This window comes from Sitophilus oryzae, unplaced genomic scaffold, assembly GCF_002938485.1.
Source record: "Sitophilus oryzae breed Bouriz unplaced genomic scaffold, Soryzae_2.0 scaffold_1532_pilon_pilon, whole genome shotgun sequence".
Taxonomy (NCBI): Eukaryota; Metazoa; Arthropoda; class Insecta; order Coleoptera; family Curculionidae; genus Sitophilus; species Sitophilus oryzae.
The window spans coordinates 639464-658830 of NW_022146206.1; the positions used below are offsets into that span (position 1 = coordinate 639464).

The 19367-nt window shown below is 32.2% G+C and overlaps 1 protein-coding gene across 1 annotated transcript; it reads right to left on the reverse strand.

Moving 5' to 3' along the window:
• Positions 1-1932: 1932 nt before the first annotated feature.
• On the reverse strand, positions 1933-17825 carry LOC115878844 (membrane-bound alkaline phosphatase-like). Its single transcript, XM_030895462.1, has 10 exons — positions 17551-17825; positions 15483-15644; positions 15283-15416; positions 12221-12455; positions 10701-10841; positions 10456-10644; positions 10261-10398; positions 10077-10211; positions 6839-7015; positions 1933-2217 (listed from the first exon to the last, which is right to left on the reverse strand). The coding sequence occupies exons 1-10, from the start codon at positions 17633-17635 to the stop codon at positions 2012-2014; spliced, it is 1602 nt and encodes a 533-aa protein (XP_030751322.1). The 5' UTR covers positions 17636-17825; the 3' UTR covers positions 1933-2011.
• Between the last annotated feature and the right edge of the window lie 1542 nt (positions 17826-19367).

A 19367-nucleotide genomic window follows, 5' to 3' on the forward strand; every position in this document is an offset into this window, starting at 1 on the left:
TGGTTGTTGGCGTGTATGGCGTATGGCACAATATCTATTGATATGTCCATATGATCATTTATCATCATTTTATATACAAGATTTTGGTGGTGCTCGTGTTTGAAATGTATGATTTGGTTGGGTATAAGTTAGGATGCGATTATATTCTTTTATAATATGTAAGTAATACATTTTTAACTTCTCCCTTAATACTCTTGATTTTTAAGTCATTGTGAAGTTGATTGTTTTGATACAAATATGAACAAAACAACTTTTTTCAGAAAATTGTTACATTAATTATTTCTTTATTTAACTAACAGAATTATCTTATATTCTTTCTATCAAACATAATTATATTAGTTATTGATTACTTTAATTAGATAAACTAATTGGCTGCGTTATATTTGAATACTGATATTGGAGTCTACTAATTTAATATCCTCTTAATTGGCTATTCTCATTCAGTGTTTTGGCCAATATGAAAATAAACAACGTTTTTCTACGCCGCACGTGTGTGGCCCGGCGTGCACAGAAACGAAGACTGGATGATACCGAAGGTCAGAGCCGAGAGTGACGTGCTAGGGGAAGTAGGCTTCTTTCTTTAAAAATCTGTGGTCCGGAGCGGGAAGCGGGGGTACTACAAGACATTTATTTACGAGACGGAACAGTAATATAATAAATATTATTGCTAAAAAGAGAAATAAATGACTAGATTTTGGATATCTAAACATAATCTATACCTACATTTAAAAGCAGGAAACAAAGTTTCAGGGTTTTTAAATAATAAGTAGGCTTAGTAGGCTACTTTATTTAAAATAATATAAATTTAATTACAAAAGTGCCATCTAAAAATACTAAAATTCTCAATAAAAATTAAAGTTGTTTAATCAATAATAAATAATAAATAGTTAAATATACAAGGTGTTTTAAATAAGTGAAAATATTTTCAGGGCTGGTTGATCTCGATAAAAGAAACATATTTTCTCTTTGCCATTTTTCAAGTAAATCCAAAATAACCGAGTTATTTTACTTCCAATATAAATAAAAAAAAATTCTAAAATTTCCAAAATAAATGATTTTTGCATATATTTTGAGCACCACTGAATATTTTTTGAATTTTCTTGTAAATTTATTCTACTATCTATGTTGCCATATTATCAAGAAATTATGTTTTTAACTAAAAAATAAAAAAAAATCCAAAAATTTCTTCAAAAAATTTCCAATTTTCAAATTCTTTTTTGCGAAAAAAAAAACAAACCATAATCGTGTTTCTGGGGTCGAAATATATTACCCCTAAAAATATTTGCATTTATTTAAGACTTATCCTGTATAGTAAAAAAATACTTTCTAACATTTATAATTAAAAAATAATGAGAAGAAAGAGCTTTGAGCATTTCGTTAGTTACTGTACACCTTTTATATTATCGTTAAATGTTTAATTTTGTTGGTAAAATTAAATATTGCAACAACTCGGTTGGTTTGAGGTATGTGTGTATTTCGATGTTTGCTTAGAATTCAAAGAAGAATTGAAATATGCAGGGGGCCCCATTTAAAAAATTGAAACTTTATGACCGACTCTGTATACTTAAATTTATTACTCGCTAATAGATATTTAAAAGCTCTATATATTATAACTTTTATATTTATCTTTTTGCGGCACCTCGTATATTTTACCTAATCGACCGTTCCCTACAGGTGTACAATGGAGGTGACCCTTATATATCAGTGACTCTGTATACTCTTATATTTACTTAAATTTTTGTTTTATGGCATTTTTCGTGAATGTTGAAGGTATGTATATATAAACAAACTAACAAATTATAGTATTTTTCGTATCGTAAACTTTGTAGGTTCAGGTTCTACCATTTGGCAGACCTATTATACTAAATAACAATACTTTATTTCAGAGCATGCAGTTAGAACAAGGATACAATTTAATAAATAACATTAGCATATAAATAAATAATTTATTTTAATAATACATATATCACAGAATTAAGACATTGTATACACATCGTTTTAGCTACGGTGTTTAAGGTAACTTCTGATTTATTTCCAAGCATGGTATGTCTGTGCTAACGCAAGCAGCAAACTGGATCAAGTAAGGTATGACATTTTCTTCCATTACTCCTGTAAACAGATGAGACCATGGACCTTTAGCGAAAATGGCTACGTCATCAGCTCCATGGGTCTCCTTGAATCTTGGCACGGTGGCTGGCCATTGAAAACTAATTTCATCTAAAAATTTAACATCAACATTAGTTATGTAGATATGATGTAATGCAAGAAAATTATTGTATCTAGGGTAGTCCTGAATAGAGGTTATTTAATTCAAGTTGAAAATAACCTGGAACAATACTAGATACTTATTTTCAAAAAAGTCCTATGGGTATTTCGCCATTTGCACTGTAAGAAAATCTATAGCATAAAATAGTTATTCTTTATAAACACTGCCGCGTTAATCCAAGGGAGACCAACTTGTCAGCAATGATTTACTAATATTTCCTAACGGACAAAAAATGCTTAACGTTTCGGGAAGTATATCTCTTCCCGTCATCGGAAGCAAAAAAAAACAATGAACAAATAAAAAAAAATATTTAAAATATCTAAATAGAACTACTGGAAAACTCTCATGCAATTGGCGCAAATTGGCTTGTGCATGTCCGTTTGCACAAGTAACTTGTTGCATGAAAACCGAAATAGCAAACTTGCACAAGCCAAAAAGTTTGACTTGAGTGAATCTGGAGCGGCCAGATAATTTGCTTGTGGTTGGCGCAAACGCATGAACGTATAAACGACACAACTTTTTAACTCAATTGCCTACTTCCGCGCAAGTCTGTAGAAGTGAATTTCGTGCCTTATTTACTTGTATATAAGGTTCCCGGTGGCGTAGAGGTACAGGCTCTCGTCTACCAATCTCAAGGTAGTGGGTTCGATTCCCACACCCGGTATTGCATCAGCCGACTATTTTTATTAAAATAAAAATAGTTTGGGTACCTAGGACAACTCAGCCTTAAATTAGTACTTGGGATTCACAATCCTGAGATAATAATAGGCGGTTGAAGCGTAGAGCTAGCCACATTACCTTCCTTGTATACCGAACGGCTCTAGTATGGCAAGCTGTTCCTTGCTACTCCCAAGGCTTTAAACGCTATATACGGGAGCTATTATTATTATTTACCTGTATCCGGCTTTTCGTTTTGAATATTTGTTGTTATTTTATTTATTCCTTTGTATCAGGGGTGTAACTAAATCCAAAAAATGCCGGTAAGTCGTCTCGTTCATGCGCAGGTAATTACGAAAATCGTCTGGCTCATTTGCTAGTTCTTTAATCAAATTAATATGGGAATAGGTGTCCTTCTTTTCGATCCAAGATCTCTGGGCTCTGCGTTTTGTTGGCTCCTTTAATTTTGTAATTATTAAAACACCTGTTACTGCCAGTAGTTCGTCTTCTTGGTTCATTATTCTGCACACACTTCACAATAGTTGAATCGCAACTATTCAGGTCTACTCTATTAGTTCACTTGTCCATTAATTTGTGCAGTTCAAACTGAACGTTGAAACGAAGACACCAATTCAGTTCGATATGTGCAAATTTGCATGCACAAATCAATTTGCGCAAGCTGCTTAAACGTGAAAACGGACCTTACTTCCATTTTAACCCACACTAAACCAATGGACAACAAACAAAAAATGTAATATACAAAATACCATGTGAATGTGATATAATCATTTTATTTTGTTGAAACATCTAGACATTTAAATATATTCGAATTAAAGAACATAAAGATTATTTAAGAAAGGGCGATTTTCGTAAATCTCAGATTTGTCAGCATTCATGGGGTACAGGGTACAGAATAGGAGAGGCGCCTGAATATGCGGTTGATTTTCCTTAAACCAGTCTGGTTGTTTCTTTTTGTTGGATTTTCCCAGTACTGCTTCGCTGGTTTTGTGAATCGCATCTCTTAGTTGTGTCCAGCCATGTTCAGCATCCATGATTGAGATTGAAGTTATCGGTGGAAGTGATTTTTTGATGGCTTCTCGGAGGGCGTCGGCGGTATCGTTGTTCTCTAGACCCCGTACGTTCAATCTGGTCATGTAGCTTTGCTTTTTACAGTGTGGGTTTTAACTGGATTTTCATTTTTGAGATTAGAAGTCGGTGGTCAGTGCCACATTCGGCATCTACTCTGGCTTCTGTGACACTGACATCTTTTAGGTGCGTCCTTCGAACGATTACGTGGTCCAATTGGTGCCAATGTCCTGATCTCGGATGTTTCCAGGTACCTTTAAACTTGTCCTTCAGCATGAACCACGTATTGGTGATGCAAAGATTATACTCTATGCATGTTGTTAATAAGCGTCCACCATTGTTATTTACGTTTCTTATTTCATGTTTTCCCAATACGTCAGGCCATATTTCCTGTTGTTTGCCGACAGGGGCATTAAAGTCACCTAGCAAAATGATTCGTTCGTGCTTTGGAATTTGTTGGAGTATATTTTGCAGAGCTTGGTAAAATTTATACTTATCCTCAATATATATTCATGGCAGCGCTCTCCATTATAGTGGACAGCAAACTGCAGGAGAGAGGTTTGGGCATTAGATACAGATACGACGGCGGTCTGTTCAACATAAAAAGACTCAGGGCAAAAACACGTACAAAATTCATCACAGAACTTCAATACGCTGATGACTGTGCTCTAGTTGCCAATACGTTACAGCAATTGCAAGAAATGTTGAACAAATATACATGCGCATACGAGGCCTTGGGACTTAAGCTGAACATCGATAAAACTAAAATCATGTGCACTCCCCCGGAAGATCACAACAATGCTATAAAAATTGGAGATGAGCTGTTGGAATATGTAGCGGAATTCAATTACCTCGGCAGTTTGATTTCGGAAAAGGCCAACATCGACTCTGAAATTCAGCACAGGATTAGCAGCGCCTCAAGAGGATTCTGGAAATTAAAAGACAGGGTTTTCTACAATAATGACTTGAGTACAAAAACGAGACTTGCAGTGTACCGAGCGATAATAATTCCCACCATGTTATATGGAAGCGAAACCTGGGTGCCGTACCGCCGACACATGAACGCATTAAACAAGTTGCAACAGAGACATCTTAGACAACTCTTAAGAATAAAATGGTTCCATCATGTCTCAAACGTATCGGTCCTTGAAAAAGCTAACTGCGAGAGTATTGAAGTCATGATTACAAAGTCCCGCTTAAGATGGGCTGGTCATGTATGCAGAATGCAAGAAAACCGCATACCAAAATCTCTGCTTTACGGTGAGCTTGTGACGGTAAGAGGAGGCCGGGTGGACAACTCAAAAGATTCAAGGATATTTTCCACGAAAACAAAAGGAATTAACAAGCAGAATGAGTGGGAAGAGGCAGCTCACAATAGAACGGAATGGAGAAGAATTGTAAAGTCAGTTAACAGCGACCACCAAAAAGTAAAGAGGCAACAAAGCAATGAGATTTTTGAATGTCTGGAGTACGGTAGACAGATAACATCACGTATCGGGCTTTTCAGTCACAGAAAAGCTCATGAAAGAAAATGCCTTGCGTGACCATCTTCTGATGCGTGTCAAATACTCGTCAGCGAGTAATGGCGGTATGGTATGTATGTACAGGGTACAGAGTAGATTTTAACAATGCTAAAATTATTATGAAAGAAGCAATAGCCGCCAAACAAAAAATAAAAGAGTGTTTTTTAATACACTCTAATATAAATAAATGTATTGTTCATGCATCAGTAGAAGTTAGTAATGTATGGCTATCGCTTTTTTGATTTTAATGAACATAACATAAATAAACATAAATAAAAAGTAAAAACAAATAAAAAATAATCATATACACAACGTTTGAGGCTTTTGGTTTTACCTCATTAAATAATTGTTATCAGGTAGTAGTAATTATTGCTAATTTTGATGTTTAACTTGATATAATGTCATTTTAACCGAACTTCAACGGTTTTTATAGACGTATCTATTGAAAAAAACTAAAGCATTCTTGAGTAGGTATTTTAAATAGTTTTTTTATTTGTTCTTTGTGTTTTTTACTTCCGGCGACGGGAATATATATACTTCCAGAAACGTTAAGAATTTTTTTGTCCGTTAGGCAAATTTGTTTATTAGTAAATCACTGCTGACAACTTGGTCTCTGTTGGATTAACGCAGCAGTATTTGCAAAAAATAACTATATTATTATGTAGATTTAAATACCCATAAGATTTTTTTTTGAATAGATGAATCCCGCCAGAGATTTATAGCCATTTTTTACTAGATACTTATTTATTTTTTTTTATTTTATTATTATTATGTGTATAATTTCTTAATTACAATTCCTAACAAAGGAATGCATTACTTACTTTTTAATAGTTATTAGATATATTAGTTTACTTATATGACAAGGACCTTGTAGATAAATTGACTGCAGGAATTTACTTCCTTGTATCTTTTAACAAGTTTTAGCTCACAAGAAAAACTGTTAATAATTTTCAGAAAAAGAAACAAATTGGTGTTCCTGTTTATACTATTATATAAACTTAATTTATACATTCTATATTTTCTTGTGCTAATGGTTAAGTAGGCTAGTAATACTTCTAAAATTAAACTGATTTTAGCGATTTTTTTTTTAATTTTAACGGTAGTTCTATAGAGTTGTATAGTACCTCAATGGGATAGTAAATTAGGGATAATTATGTCATTATCAGTCACTTTAAAATTATTGTTTGTTAGTTACGATTAAATTATCATGATGTCTCACAGTTGTCATTGAACTCTATAGTTACAAACTTATTACTTACTAAAAAGTTAACAGTAAAGAAAATACTTTGACAGTTTTTCAACTTACTCATTTCTTCTTGAGATGCTACATATCTTTTTCCATCCTCGGTTAATGGTTTGTACGATGGTCCATTAGCATAATTCAATATGGAATAAAGATCGTTATCGCTTCCTTTGCCAGCATAGCCAAAAACATCACTGCCCCTAGCGGCATATCCAGCATAACTCATTGTATGTGCGTGATCTATAAAACAAACTTGTTTGAATACTATGTATTGTAAAATATAATTTTAAGTCTAACTACCTACACATATATATATTCAAAATATATGTATATATATATATATATATATATATATATATATATATATATATATATATATATATATATATATATATATATATATATATAGTATATATATATTAATATATATATATATATATATATATATATATATATATATATATATATATATATATATATATATATATATATATATATATATATATATATATATATATATATATAAATTCGGGTCAGATATATATATACGACATATGTCCGATGCCTAACTTCCACCCTCTGCGATTTTCCCATTGATCTTCGGTCAGATTTTTCTCGCTCATCGACCTTCTTATTCTTTCCATCCATGTTTTCTTGGAACGTCCTCTCTTTCGTTTACCAGGTTGTATCCAATGAATGACTTGTTTTGGAATTCTTTCATTCTCTGAACGTGGCCCTACCATATTAATTGGTTTTGTTCTATATCATTTACTATTGTTCCCTTTATTCCCATTTGTTGTCTAATGTCTTCATTTCTGATCTTATTCCTCCGTGAAATTCTCATTGCTTTTCTAATCGCGTCCATTTCTGTTGTATCTAATTTCCTTTTATTCCTGTCAGTGAGTCGCCATGTTTCACATCCATAGAGTAATATGCTTTTAACTAGTGTCTCGTATATATTATATTTCCTGTTTTTTGTAATTGCAGTGCTCCATAGAATGCCATTTATGCATCTGATAACTCTTCGTGCCTGTATTACTCTGTTGTTTATTTCTCTATCGTCCGTTCCATCGCCTGTAAATATCGAACCCAGGTACCTGTAATCTTCACATGCCCTAATTTCCATGTTATTGTCCAAAATAAGATTTTCTGTATTGGCTCCAATTGGAAGGTATTTTGTTTTTTTCTGTATTTACTGTGAGACCCACCCCATTTAGCATATTCTTCAATTATTTTCCGCACCATATATTCCATGTCATCTTTGTCGTTTGCAATTATGGCCTGGTGTCTGCAAATTGCAAGGTGTATAGGCATATGTCATTTAGTTCTATACCCATTCCGTTACATTTTCTTTTCCATAGATATAAGGCCTTGGTAATATAAATTTTAAATAGTGTTGGGGATATACAGCAACACTGTCGGAGCCCTTTAGTGATAGAAATTTCCTCTGAGAGACCGTTGACCGTTTTTATTTGTGATTTTCCTCCATGGTAAAGATTTTGTACAGCTTTTATCAGAGCTGCGTTAATTCTTGGTTCGTGCAATACTTCCCATAATTTTATTATTGGTACTGTATCATATGCTTTTTGTAGATCGATGAATGTTATATGAACTTCCTGGTTCATTGCAGATTTCTTCTCGATGATCTGTTTCAACGCAAAGATATTATCTGTACATGATCTTCCGCCTCTGAAACCATTCTGCTCTTCTTCTTCGTAGCTGGAGTATTCTCTTCAATTAAGTTCCTCAGTATCCTTCCACAGAGGCGACTCATAGTGCTGGTGACCGAAATTCCCCTGTAGTTATTGGGATCCTTCCTTGAGCCCTTTTTATATATAGAGGAGATATATGCTTTTTTCCACTGTTCAGATACTGGATGACCATTTAAGCACTGGTTAACTATGTTTGTTAACATTCTAAACAGTTTTTTGCTTCCAGATTTTATGAGTTCCGCATATACTCCCTCTGGGCCACATGCTCTTCCATTCTTTAAAGACATTATAGCGGTCTTTATTTTGTTGGTATCCACGTAGATTTCCTTTCCTTCAATGTTTATTTCTGGCTGTGGCGGTTCTTGATACTCAGGTCTGTTCTCTGACAACAATTTGGAATAATATTTCACCCATTCTTTGTTGGTTATTATTTCTATAAGGGTTGACTCCTGTTTTTCAGTTGTTGTTGTTTTTATAAATCTCCATATGTGCGTATGCCTTCTTCCGCCTATATACGTATTAATTTCTTTGCATTTGTCATCCCACACTTTATTCTTTACTTCTTTTACCATTCTCCTCACCTCATTTTTCTTGTCATTATAAGTGCGCTTGTCTAGTTCAGATTTCGAATTTAGCCATTTCAAATACAGTATCTTTTTTTCCTCTACAAGTTTCTCAAGTTCATCAGTCCACCACAACTTTCTGCTCTTTCGTCTCGCTTTTATTTCTAATGCTTCCTCTGCGGCTCCATGAATACTGTCATTATATTATTGTATGTTAGGTGAAAAGGCCTTTCCAAATCTTCTATAAGTTTTTCATCAAGCCTGTTCTGATAAAGATATTTGACGCTGTCATGCATTAGACTTTCTAAATTATATCTTACTGTGGTAACTGGCTTCGTTCTTCCTGTATCCTCTTGATTGTTTTGTTTAATTTGATATGGTGGAAGAGAATTTTTGATCTTAAAGGTAATGATCTGGAGTGGTGTCCGATGACCCTTAGGATTCTTACATCATTAATTTTTATGTTGTTACTTTGTTTTGTAATTATATAATCTATTATTGATTTTAGGTCACGTGTTGGTTGAATCCAAGTATATTTATGAATTTGTTTTATGTTTAAAGAAACCATTTTTTATTGTTAAGTTGTTATACTCGCATATGTCAATAAGCCTATTACCGTTGTCATTGATATTTTCTTCTCCGTAAGGGCCTATGATTTTATTATTTTCTTTTCTTCCTGTTCGGCTATTAAAGTCACCCAGCAAAACTAAATCTCTCGTATTTCCAATGTCACTAATTATCTCATGGAGCTTAGTGAAGAAATTGGTCCTTAATTACTACAGTCTCGTCATCGGATGGAGCATATACACCTAATATTGTTAATCTCACATTTCTAAGTTTTAAATTTAATCTGATAATATTTTCATCTATACCTTCCCAATCTGTAATATTTTTCTTAAACTTGTTCTTTATAAGTACGTATGAGAGGTATCATCATCATTATAAGTACGTATAAGTATGTATGAGAGGTTATATACATAGCACAAATATGGAATTATGGTTGTAATATAACAGATTTTCACTTACCAGCTGTAACAATAATAAGAGTTTCTTCCTCTTTAGTAATGTCAACTGCTTTTTTAACAGCCTTGGCAAACTCAGCAGTTTCGTCCAAGGCTTTGTGCGCCCAATTTCTATGATGAGCTGTATCAATTCTTCCTCCTAAAATACTTATATTGAAAACATCTGTTACGTTATTGCTATAAATTACCTTCAACAAATAGAAAGAAACCGTTTGAATTACCCCTGTTTAATACTTTTATAGCTTGTTCGGTCATTTCTTCCAAAGACGGATCTGTTTCTGTATCCCTTTCTTTATTGTATTGCATGTGGCCAGGTTCAAATAATCCTAAAAAATATAAATTAGGTAAGTTATACTATTTGAAATACAATAAAAAGAAAATACCTAAAAGATACTCGGTATCGTTTGAAATTTGCAGTAACTGTTTCTTGTTCCAAACATATTCGTGTTTATCTCCGCGTTGCTTTCTGATTTTTTGCCATTGTTCAATTAGATTGAGTTCATCTGTTCTGCGTCCTTTAGAGCCTTCATCATCAATTTTATCCTGTGGTATAAAATTTCGTCTTCCTCCGCCTGAGATAAGAAATAAAACAGTCAAAAAATATTTAATAGTTATGATATAATATTACCTAAAATTACATTCAGTTTTTGTCCAGTTTTTCCATAAACCAACTGATGTGCAATATCTTCACATTTATTGGGATCAGCTTTATCTTTAACTACGTCAGCATCTGATTCCCAATGACGATTAGCAGTATGGGCATATACTCCTGCAAAGGCAGTCATTTAGTAAGTCAGATCTTAAAAGATTAAGTTTATAATATACAGGGTCCGGGAATAGTGCGTCGGGCATTTAGAATAAAAAACTAGGTAATTTTGTTTAAGTGCCAACCTAAAGTATGTACTAGGATGGCACAGGAAAATATTTTAACTTCTATAGGGTGGCTCATAAACGTGTGACTGTATCGGGATAATTTTTTTTTAAATGAAACACCCTGTATATTATTACATTTTTGGTTTCCTTTCAGGTCACTGTACATAATTGTAAGATATGAGCAAATATATTACGATAATTTCAGAGATATTAATCAATAAATAAAATATATATATATATATATATATATTTTTCAGCCTTTTCTAAAAAAATATTAAAAATACCAGAACTGTCCTGAAATCAACTTTAGATGGTCTATACTTACTTTGCTATAAATATCGTAATTTTAAACTAGTAATACAGGGTGTTCAAAATTCTACGCCAAACATTCTAAAATATATATTAAATGGAACACCTTATATATTGTTGTTTCAAAAGATGGAGAATAAAAAATAAAAAAATTGTATTTAGAGTATTTCAAAATTTTTAACGGTTTCGCAGATATTGGCGATTTTATGTTTCATATGACATTTTGCACAGTAAATTTTTATCAAAGCCACCCCCAATGATTTTTCTCTCGTATTTTACCGTTGAGAGAGCCATATGAACTAATGGTAATGCGCGTATTTGAAAAACCATTAAAAAGTTTGAAATAGATTAAATACAAAAATATGTTCGTTTTTTAATTTTCCATCTAATAAGAAAATAATATACAGTGTTTAAAAAAAAGAAAGAAAAAATATTTTGTATTTTAGAAAGTTTGGCGTAGAATTTTGAACATCCTGTACGATTTAAGATTTCGATTATTTATAGAAAAGTTAAGTATACCTTCTACAGTAAATACCTAATAAAGTGTTGATGTCAGGATTTGTAATAATTTTTTTAATGAAGGTTAAAAAATTTATATTTTTTATTTATTCATATCTATGAAACTATCGAAATATATTTACTCATATCTTAGCAGTATGTAAAAGGATTTAAAAGGAGTCAAAAATGCAATAAGATACAAGATGTTTCATTTAAAAAACCATTCCGATCCACTTACACTTTTTAAGCCACCCTATAGAAGTTACATATAATAGTTTAGGTTTACACTTAAATAAAATTCCCAAGCTTTTTATTCTATTCATTATTCGGCATTATTGCCGGACCCTGTTTGATCAATTACGCTTTGGGAGATAATGAGAGAAAAATTATTTTATGGCAAGAATAAATTGGAATATGATTAACTGATAATTTTCCAAGCAAGTATTTTCTCATTGTCAAAAATTATACCTGCTGGTGAAGCGTGGGTAACTCTAGTGGTGGTTACCAAACCCGTTTTCTTCCCTTTCATTTGAAATAGTCTTGCCACTGAGTCGACTTGGTTTTCCTTCATGTTCATGGCGGTGCAATTTTCTTTATTTACTGCAGCTGTAACACCTATTGTTCCCGAGTTACTTTTAACTCCTCCTAGATATGCAGTTGCTGAGCAAGCTGAATCTGCCGTTTGATGGTCAACACAGTAGGTCTATAATGATATAAAAGGTGATCTATCAAATTAAAATTATCTACAAAAAAAGTGTAGGTTTATTACAAGTATAATAACTCAGTATCAATCAATTCGAAATGGGTGAAAGAATGCATAGAGAAGCTGAATAAATTAGGCAAAGAAAACAAAGTCCTCCTACTCTGGGTGCCTGCTCACCAAGGGATAGAAGGCAATGAAAAAACAAATGATCTAGCCAGAAAAGGAGCGAACACTCCACTAACTGGACCACAACCGTTCTGCTTTCCAAGTGGTAACCAACTCAAGGCGGAACTCAAGGAACTTGGAAGACTCCATCCGCAACCTGGAATGGGAATCTTGCAACGGTCTAAGACACTCGGAGAAGTTTCTGAGGGCTTACGATCAAGAAAAATCAAAGATCTTCCTGGATTTAAGTAAGAACAATCTTCGGATTGTCACGGGGTTTTTAACAGGACCCTGTCTCCTCAATGCACCTCAGTAGGTTGAAACTAAGATGAAACGGCGAATGCAGATTATGTAGGGAAAATGGGGAAACACCAGTACACTTCATCACTGACTGCGCCGAGACGACAACCATTCGTGCCATGAACTTTGGTACGACTGGTATTGGAGATGGAAAACTACCCTCTATAAAACCGTCCCAGATACTGGCTTTTGTCAAAGCCCTGGGACTGTATGATGAGTTATAACTCAAGAAAGGGGGACACAATAGATCTGTAAGGTCGCAGTGATTAACCCCCCTTCCACTCATTCTAAATTCTATATTCTAGAAGTATAATGTTAAATTGGACATGTGAGGCATTCGTGTGAGAACTTATGGCTTGGGCACTGGATTTAAAAACATAAGTTATTTGATTTTTTTTACAGAAGATTCCTAATATTGTTTTCTATGGATACCAAAATTTTAGTTCATAAAAAACTATTTAGATAAAAAAAAGGGCTCAAAAATATTCTAAATATCTTTGGATAAAGCATGTAGTATTATATATATTCTTAACCTAAAACTTGCTTTATCCAAGGATATTTAGGAAGGAATTTAGAAGAATATAATATAATATATATAATGGAAAATATAATATGTTTGGGACAACTAATACACAGCTCGGGATCTCTACTACCAGAAATCGACAGAAGAATTAAGTTAGCATGGACTACTTATGCAAGAAACTCAAGCATACTCAAATCTAGAATGCTACCTTTATTTAATAAAGAAAAATTCGACCAATGTGTCCTACTAGTCATGACCTATGCATGCGAAACCTGGACACTCAAAATGGACATTATCAGGAAACTGCAAGTCACACAACGCTCAATGTAACAAAATATGGTGAAAATAACTAAGAAGGACCCTAAAAGAATAGAGTGGATACGACAAAAAACCCAGGTAATAGATGTCATCCACAGAATCAAATTCCTCAAGTGGCAATGGGCAAGACACCTGGCAAGAAGGATGGACAACAGATGGACCACAAAAATTACAGCATGGCACCCACGACGAATTAAAAGGCCTAGAAGAAGACCAGACCTGTGATGGGACCATAATTTTAGGAAATTAGCTGGGATAACTTGGGCCCGCATAGACAACAATGGGCCTAAGTACAAAGAGAGTAGGATTTAAATATGTGAGGCAGGCTACACCATCATTGGAAATGGCTGAATAAGTTGAAAATGATGCTGATCGATGATGAAAGCAAGTTGTGGTTTTAGGTTTGTTTAATAATTATTTTTTTAATAAGGTAATTTAGTTTATAAAAATAGACCATATCAAATGCTATAGGCAGTTTTAGTAAAATAGTTAACGATCAATTGCTATATATCCCAATTGAAAATGAAAATAGTATTTTTATATTGGCAGAAATTTGCGCTATCGAAAGATGCGTACAATTTATCTTAGATAGGAACTATCGAAAACAGGAAATTGCCATCCTATCCGATAGTTAAGCAGCACTTAACGCGATCAACTCAGTAACCATCAATTCGAAGTTGGTCAAAGAATGCCTAGAGAAGCTCAACAAATTAGGCAAAGAAAATAAAGTCCTCCTACTCTGGGTGCCTGCTCACCAAGGGATAGAAGGCAATGAAAAAGCAAATGATCTAACTGAAAGCGGATCTGAAGAATTTGGAAGACTCCATCCGTAACTTGGAATGGGTGTCCCCCAACGGTCTAAGACACTCGAAAAAGTTCCTTAGAACTTACGACCGAGAAAAATCAAAGGTTTTCCTTGATTTAAGTAAAAACAATCTTCGGATTGTCACGGGGTTTCTAACAGGACACTGTCTCCTCAACGAACACCTCAGTAGGCTGAAACTGAGAAACAACGGCGAATGCAGATTTTGTGGGAAAATGGGAAACACCAGAACACGTTATCACTGAGTGCGCCGAGACGACGACCATTCGTGCCATGAACCTTGGTACGTCTGATGTCGAGGATGGAGAGCTGGCCTCTGTGGAGCCGTCTCAGATACTGGCTTTTCTTAAAGCCCTGAGACTGTATGATGAGTTATAACTCGTTATAACTCAAGAAAGGGGAACACACAATAGATCTATAAGGTCGCGGTGATTAATTCCCCTCCTAAACATTCTACATTCTAGTATTTTTATGGTCTGATTTTGCCAATTATTATTTGATTGATTTAAAAGGCATTACAGTTTTATCAACTATTTTAAATAAAAATTGATTGATAATAATGTTTTACACTGGTATCTAAAAACATTAAATATATATACTACATATTTTCTTAACATGCATCTCTTTTAACAAGATGGATATTAGTAATTACATTTTACAAATTTGCTGTATGGGTATACATTTAAAAAAATACTTACCTTTGATAAACCTGTATAAGGAAACTCTTCAAATGACAACGACATTTCTTCTCCTCCTAAATAAACCCTGGTAGCAGCTATCGTAGGAATCGACATGCCATCACCAAGAAATAATATTACATTTCGGGCGGTATCTAATAAATGTTATATGACGTTGTTAATAAGATGAACTTAAACTAACGCTCATATAGAGGACTTACTGAAATTTGGATGCAAACGTAATCTATCTCTCACAGCTCTCAATCCATTGGATTTCCAGTACTGGCTAGTTTTTTCATTGTCTATTTCACTTAAACTTTTATTTCGAACCATCTTGTTTTGAAAGGGTTTTAGATTAAATTCTTTAATTAGAGTGGTAATAGCTATAAATATAGAAAAAGAGTACCGTATGATCGAAAAAAATGGCGTTAAAGACGGCTGTCGTTCCCCAGCCGTCTTTGACGCCGTTTTTTTCGATCTTATGCTATAATGATACAGAGAAATATATTAAAGTAACTTAAATAAAAAAAAACAATTAATTATTTAGTACTTGGTTATAAAAAACTGCAATTACCATTGTTCTTAAAATTTTTCAATGATTATTATATTTTTACTTTAAAAACTTTTTAACAATATTTAATTTTAATTTAAAATTAATTAAATTAGTTTTGAAAAAAGTTTTCAAATTTCTCGAAAATTATTTGATCAAAAAAAATCTAAATCAAAAACTTTTATTTCTCATACTAATTATACCTAATTATTGTAAAATTATAGATGCAAAGGGATTATGCAACAACCATAAAATATCGAGAATCAAAATCAGTTATCAAGGTCTTTTGGTAAAATAGAAGGACCTGCTAATGACTAGAAAGAGTAATGAAAATTAGACAAAAACTTTTGAAAACCAAAGAAATGCGTAATTGGTTGAAGAATACAGTTCAATAATAGTAATAATACATTACTTATACAGGGTGGTCCGAACTATACTCCGGAAACTTCGACAGCATATTTTGCAGATAAAAATAAATAAAAAAGTTCGTATAAATGTATGTCCTAAAATGCTTAGTTTCGGAAATACAGGGTGTAGAAGTTTCATTTTTTTTTGATTTTTTCCAAATAATTTAAGTAACGTCAATATTTGGATGCCTGTCTTGGAGGATTGCTCTCTGGGAGTTTTTTGACATGAGTAATTTGAATTAGATGTTAATATGATTCCTACTTATAGAGGGCGCCACATGCATATTTTTAACTGGTTTGAAGAGTTATAACTTTTCGTCCGTACCTGTATAAAACTACCGAGTAAAAAATCTACATTTACGACATTTTTTGCGTAAAAAAAGGTCTTTTGGTAAAAATAACTACGAGTTATTTAAGTTCTCGAGATATTCGGAACCGAAATTATCAATACTTGTCAGTATTGACATAATTAAACATGTTGACTAAATATTTATTAGACTAAAAGCATTAATTTGAAATGTTTTTGTCCCAAAAGTTCAACAGAAACTGTTTAATCATCATTTTTTTCGAAGAAAATTTTTTGATTAATTTAAAACAATAAAAAATTCTCAAATTTATCATTTCAGTCAATTAAATATCTACTCTCTTTATGACTTTCTCTATAATTCTATTCTAAATATCTTGAAAACGGTTACTCGTAGTGATTTTTACCAAGAGGCATTTACGCAAAAAATAACGGAAATGTATATTTTTTCACTCGTTAGTTTTATACAGGTGTGGACAAAAAGCTATTACTCTTCAAAGCAGTTAAAACACATTAGGTAGCGTCCCCTATAACTATAAGAATCATATTGACATCAAAATTAAATTTCTTATGTCAAAAAATTGGCAGACACCAATTTTCATCAAAATATTAACATTATTTCAGAAATTATTTGAAAAAAATCCAAATAAAAATGAAATTTCTACACTTTTTTACTTATTTTTATTTGCAGAATATGCTGCCGAAGTTTCCGGAATACAGTTCGTACCACCCTGTATAATATATAGTGTATAATACAGTACTTGTAGATATATTTTCAACATTCCTCAATTGGAAAAATTTGTAGACGAAAGAATTTGTTTGAAAGACGTTGTATTTTTGTTCACACAAATTCTGATTTGACACAAACCAAAGATTTTAATTTTTATTTTTTTTGAGAAGTTTTTTAAATTTAAAATGTTCATTAACCACTTATAAAAGAAAGAATTTTGCCTCTCACCGTCAAAAGTTCAAACAAACTATAATGATAAACGATTTTTGAACAATATATTTATTTGTTATAAGTTTACCTGCATCTTTTGTTGATTCTTCTATCGGATTTGAGAAAGCTGTTAGTACGTAACTGCACAATATCAAAATCTGGATGTTAAACATTTTTATTTTGAAATACCCATTCACAGAAACACAGAAAACTAAACTAAATCCTTAATGGACTTATTGCAGTTCAAAAAACTACAATAAATCGAAATTGAAATTAACTACCGGTAAATTATTTAAATATTTCTAGCCAATACATTTCTCCCCCTACTACTACCACTCTTTACTGCACTACATCTGACCACTGCATAAGGTCAATGTAAACTTATGATGTGAGATTAATTATTTTATATTGTTTTGCGGTTTGACAATATTGTTCATGCTTTTTTTACCGTCCTTGGCTTTTTTAACATATCGATTAGTTCTTAAGTCATAATTCTTCCTTCCAAGGGTAACATTACACACTTGCAGAATTTTTAAATAAATCTTTACTAATCAAATACATCGGAAAATCATTGAAAAACCAGGAAGAGGTAAAACAGACATACATGACCTCTTGTAATGTTAATGAGAGCAAATCGTGATTGAAACTGTTTTATATCAATTAATTTAATAAGCATTAATAACCATAACATAATAAAATACTAGTAAATATAATAAGTTAATATTAGTAAAAAACATTATTATTTGCTTGAATAGCCAGACCACGGTCATGAAGAGAAGTAAAAAGCGTTTTAAGATAGTTGTGGTTGAATCTTCTTGATTAAAACGGTACATAATAAATTGTTTTTCTTTTTATTATACAAATCAGAGTTGGCTTATTAAAGTATCATTTAAAATTTTTATAGAGTTTTTTCACTTTCTCGTTAACTGTGTTATAATATTTAACTTAAATTGTTACTATTTATACTTTAAAATTAAACAAAAGCAATAAAATCTGTAAATACTAAAATGCATATAATTTAAGACAAAATGGTAATAAATAATTGAGTTTTACTAAAATTAATTTCGAAAGCAAACATTTTGTATGTCTTTTTGTTTTATTCTTTTATTATTATATTATTGTATTTCTTATACTTATTTTTTTTATAAATACTTTCGTTATAAATAGTTATATCCTTGGTTATCTCTTATAACTAAACTCCCCAAGCTAAACTCCCCGGCACAAAATTTCGCCACCCTAAAATTTTGACTAAGTTTGATGTTTTATAACCTTTTAATTTGTAATTCCATTCTTATGATTATGGTATTAGTTTGTAGATAAACTTGTTGGCATTATTTTTTATTATTTTAATGGCTTATATATTTCGGTTAGATGGGCTTGTACCGTGGTAAATCAAAACTTCATTTTGAAATAAATTCAAACACCCTGTAAACAAAAATGGGACGGGCATTTTGGATAAAGAACACTTTGCTGTAATCTTAGATGTATTCCCAACATTTTAATTTTTGAATTATCTTATTATCTGTATTCTTTTATGAGCTATACATTTTTAAAAAAAGTACTGATATTTTTACAATCTTGAATTTGTTCAAAATGGAGCTCTCAATGCCCACTATTATATTGAGGGCGTTCTCCAAGAAATTGTTGTTCCATTTGCTCCTTTCTTTGGAAATCAGTTTATACTGATAAATTATAATTGGGTCTATTGATTAAAGAAAAGTATTACCTTGAAAGCCATCACTTATAAGAAAGAGCAAAAACTTTTAAGTAGAAGCTATTACTTACTTTTGTTTGAATAAAAAGAAGGACTTTCTTAAAAGTAAATACTGGGAAAATATTTTTAATTTTGAGTAATGACTTGTAAGCAAAGTTGTTAAACTACACGTAGTAATTAATAAACTACAT

What these genes read in the sequence shown, in the direction of transcription:
- LOC115878844 (XM_030895462.1), bottom strand. Translation starts at nt 17,635, where the DNA reads ATGTTTAACATCCAGATTTTGATATTGTGCAGTTACGTACTAACAGCT. An exon ending in CGATACCGAGTATCTTTTAG is followed by an intron (nt 10,399 to 10,455) that starts GTATTTTCTTTT and finishes TATATTTTTTAG; the next exon opens with GATTATTTGAACCTGGCCAC. An exon ending in TCTTATTATTGTTACAGCTG is followed by an intron (nt 7,016 to 10,076) that starts GTAAGTGAAAAT and finishes TTTGTTTTATAG; the next exon opens with ATCACGCACATACAATGAGT.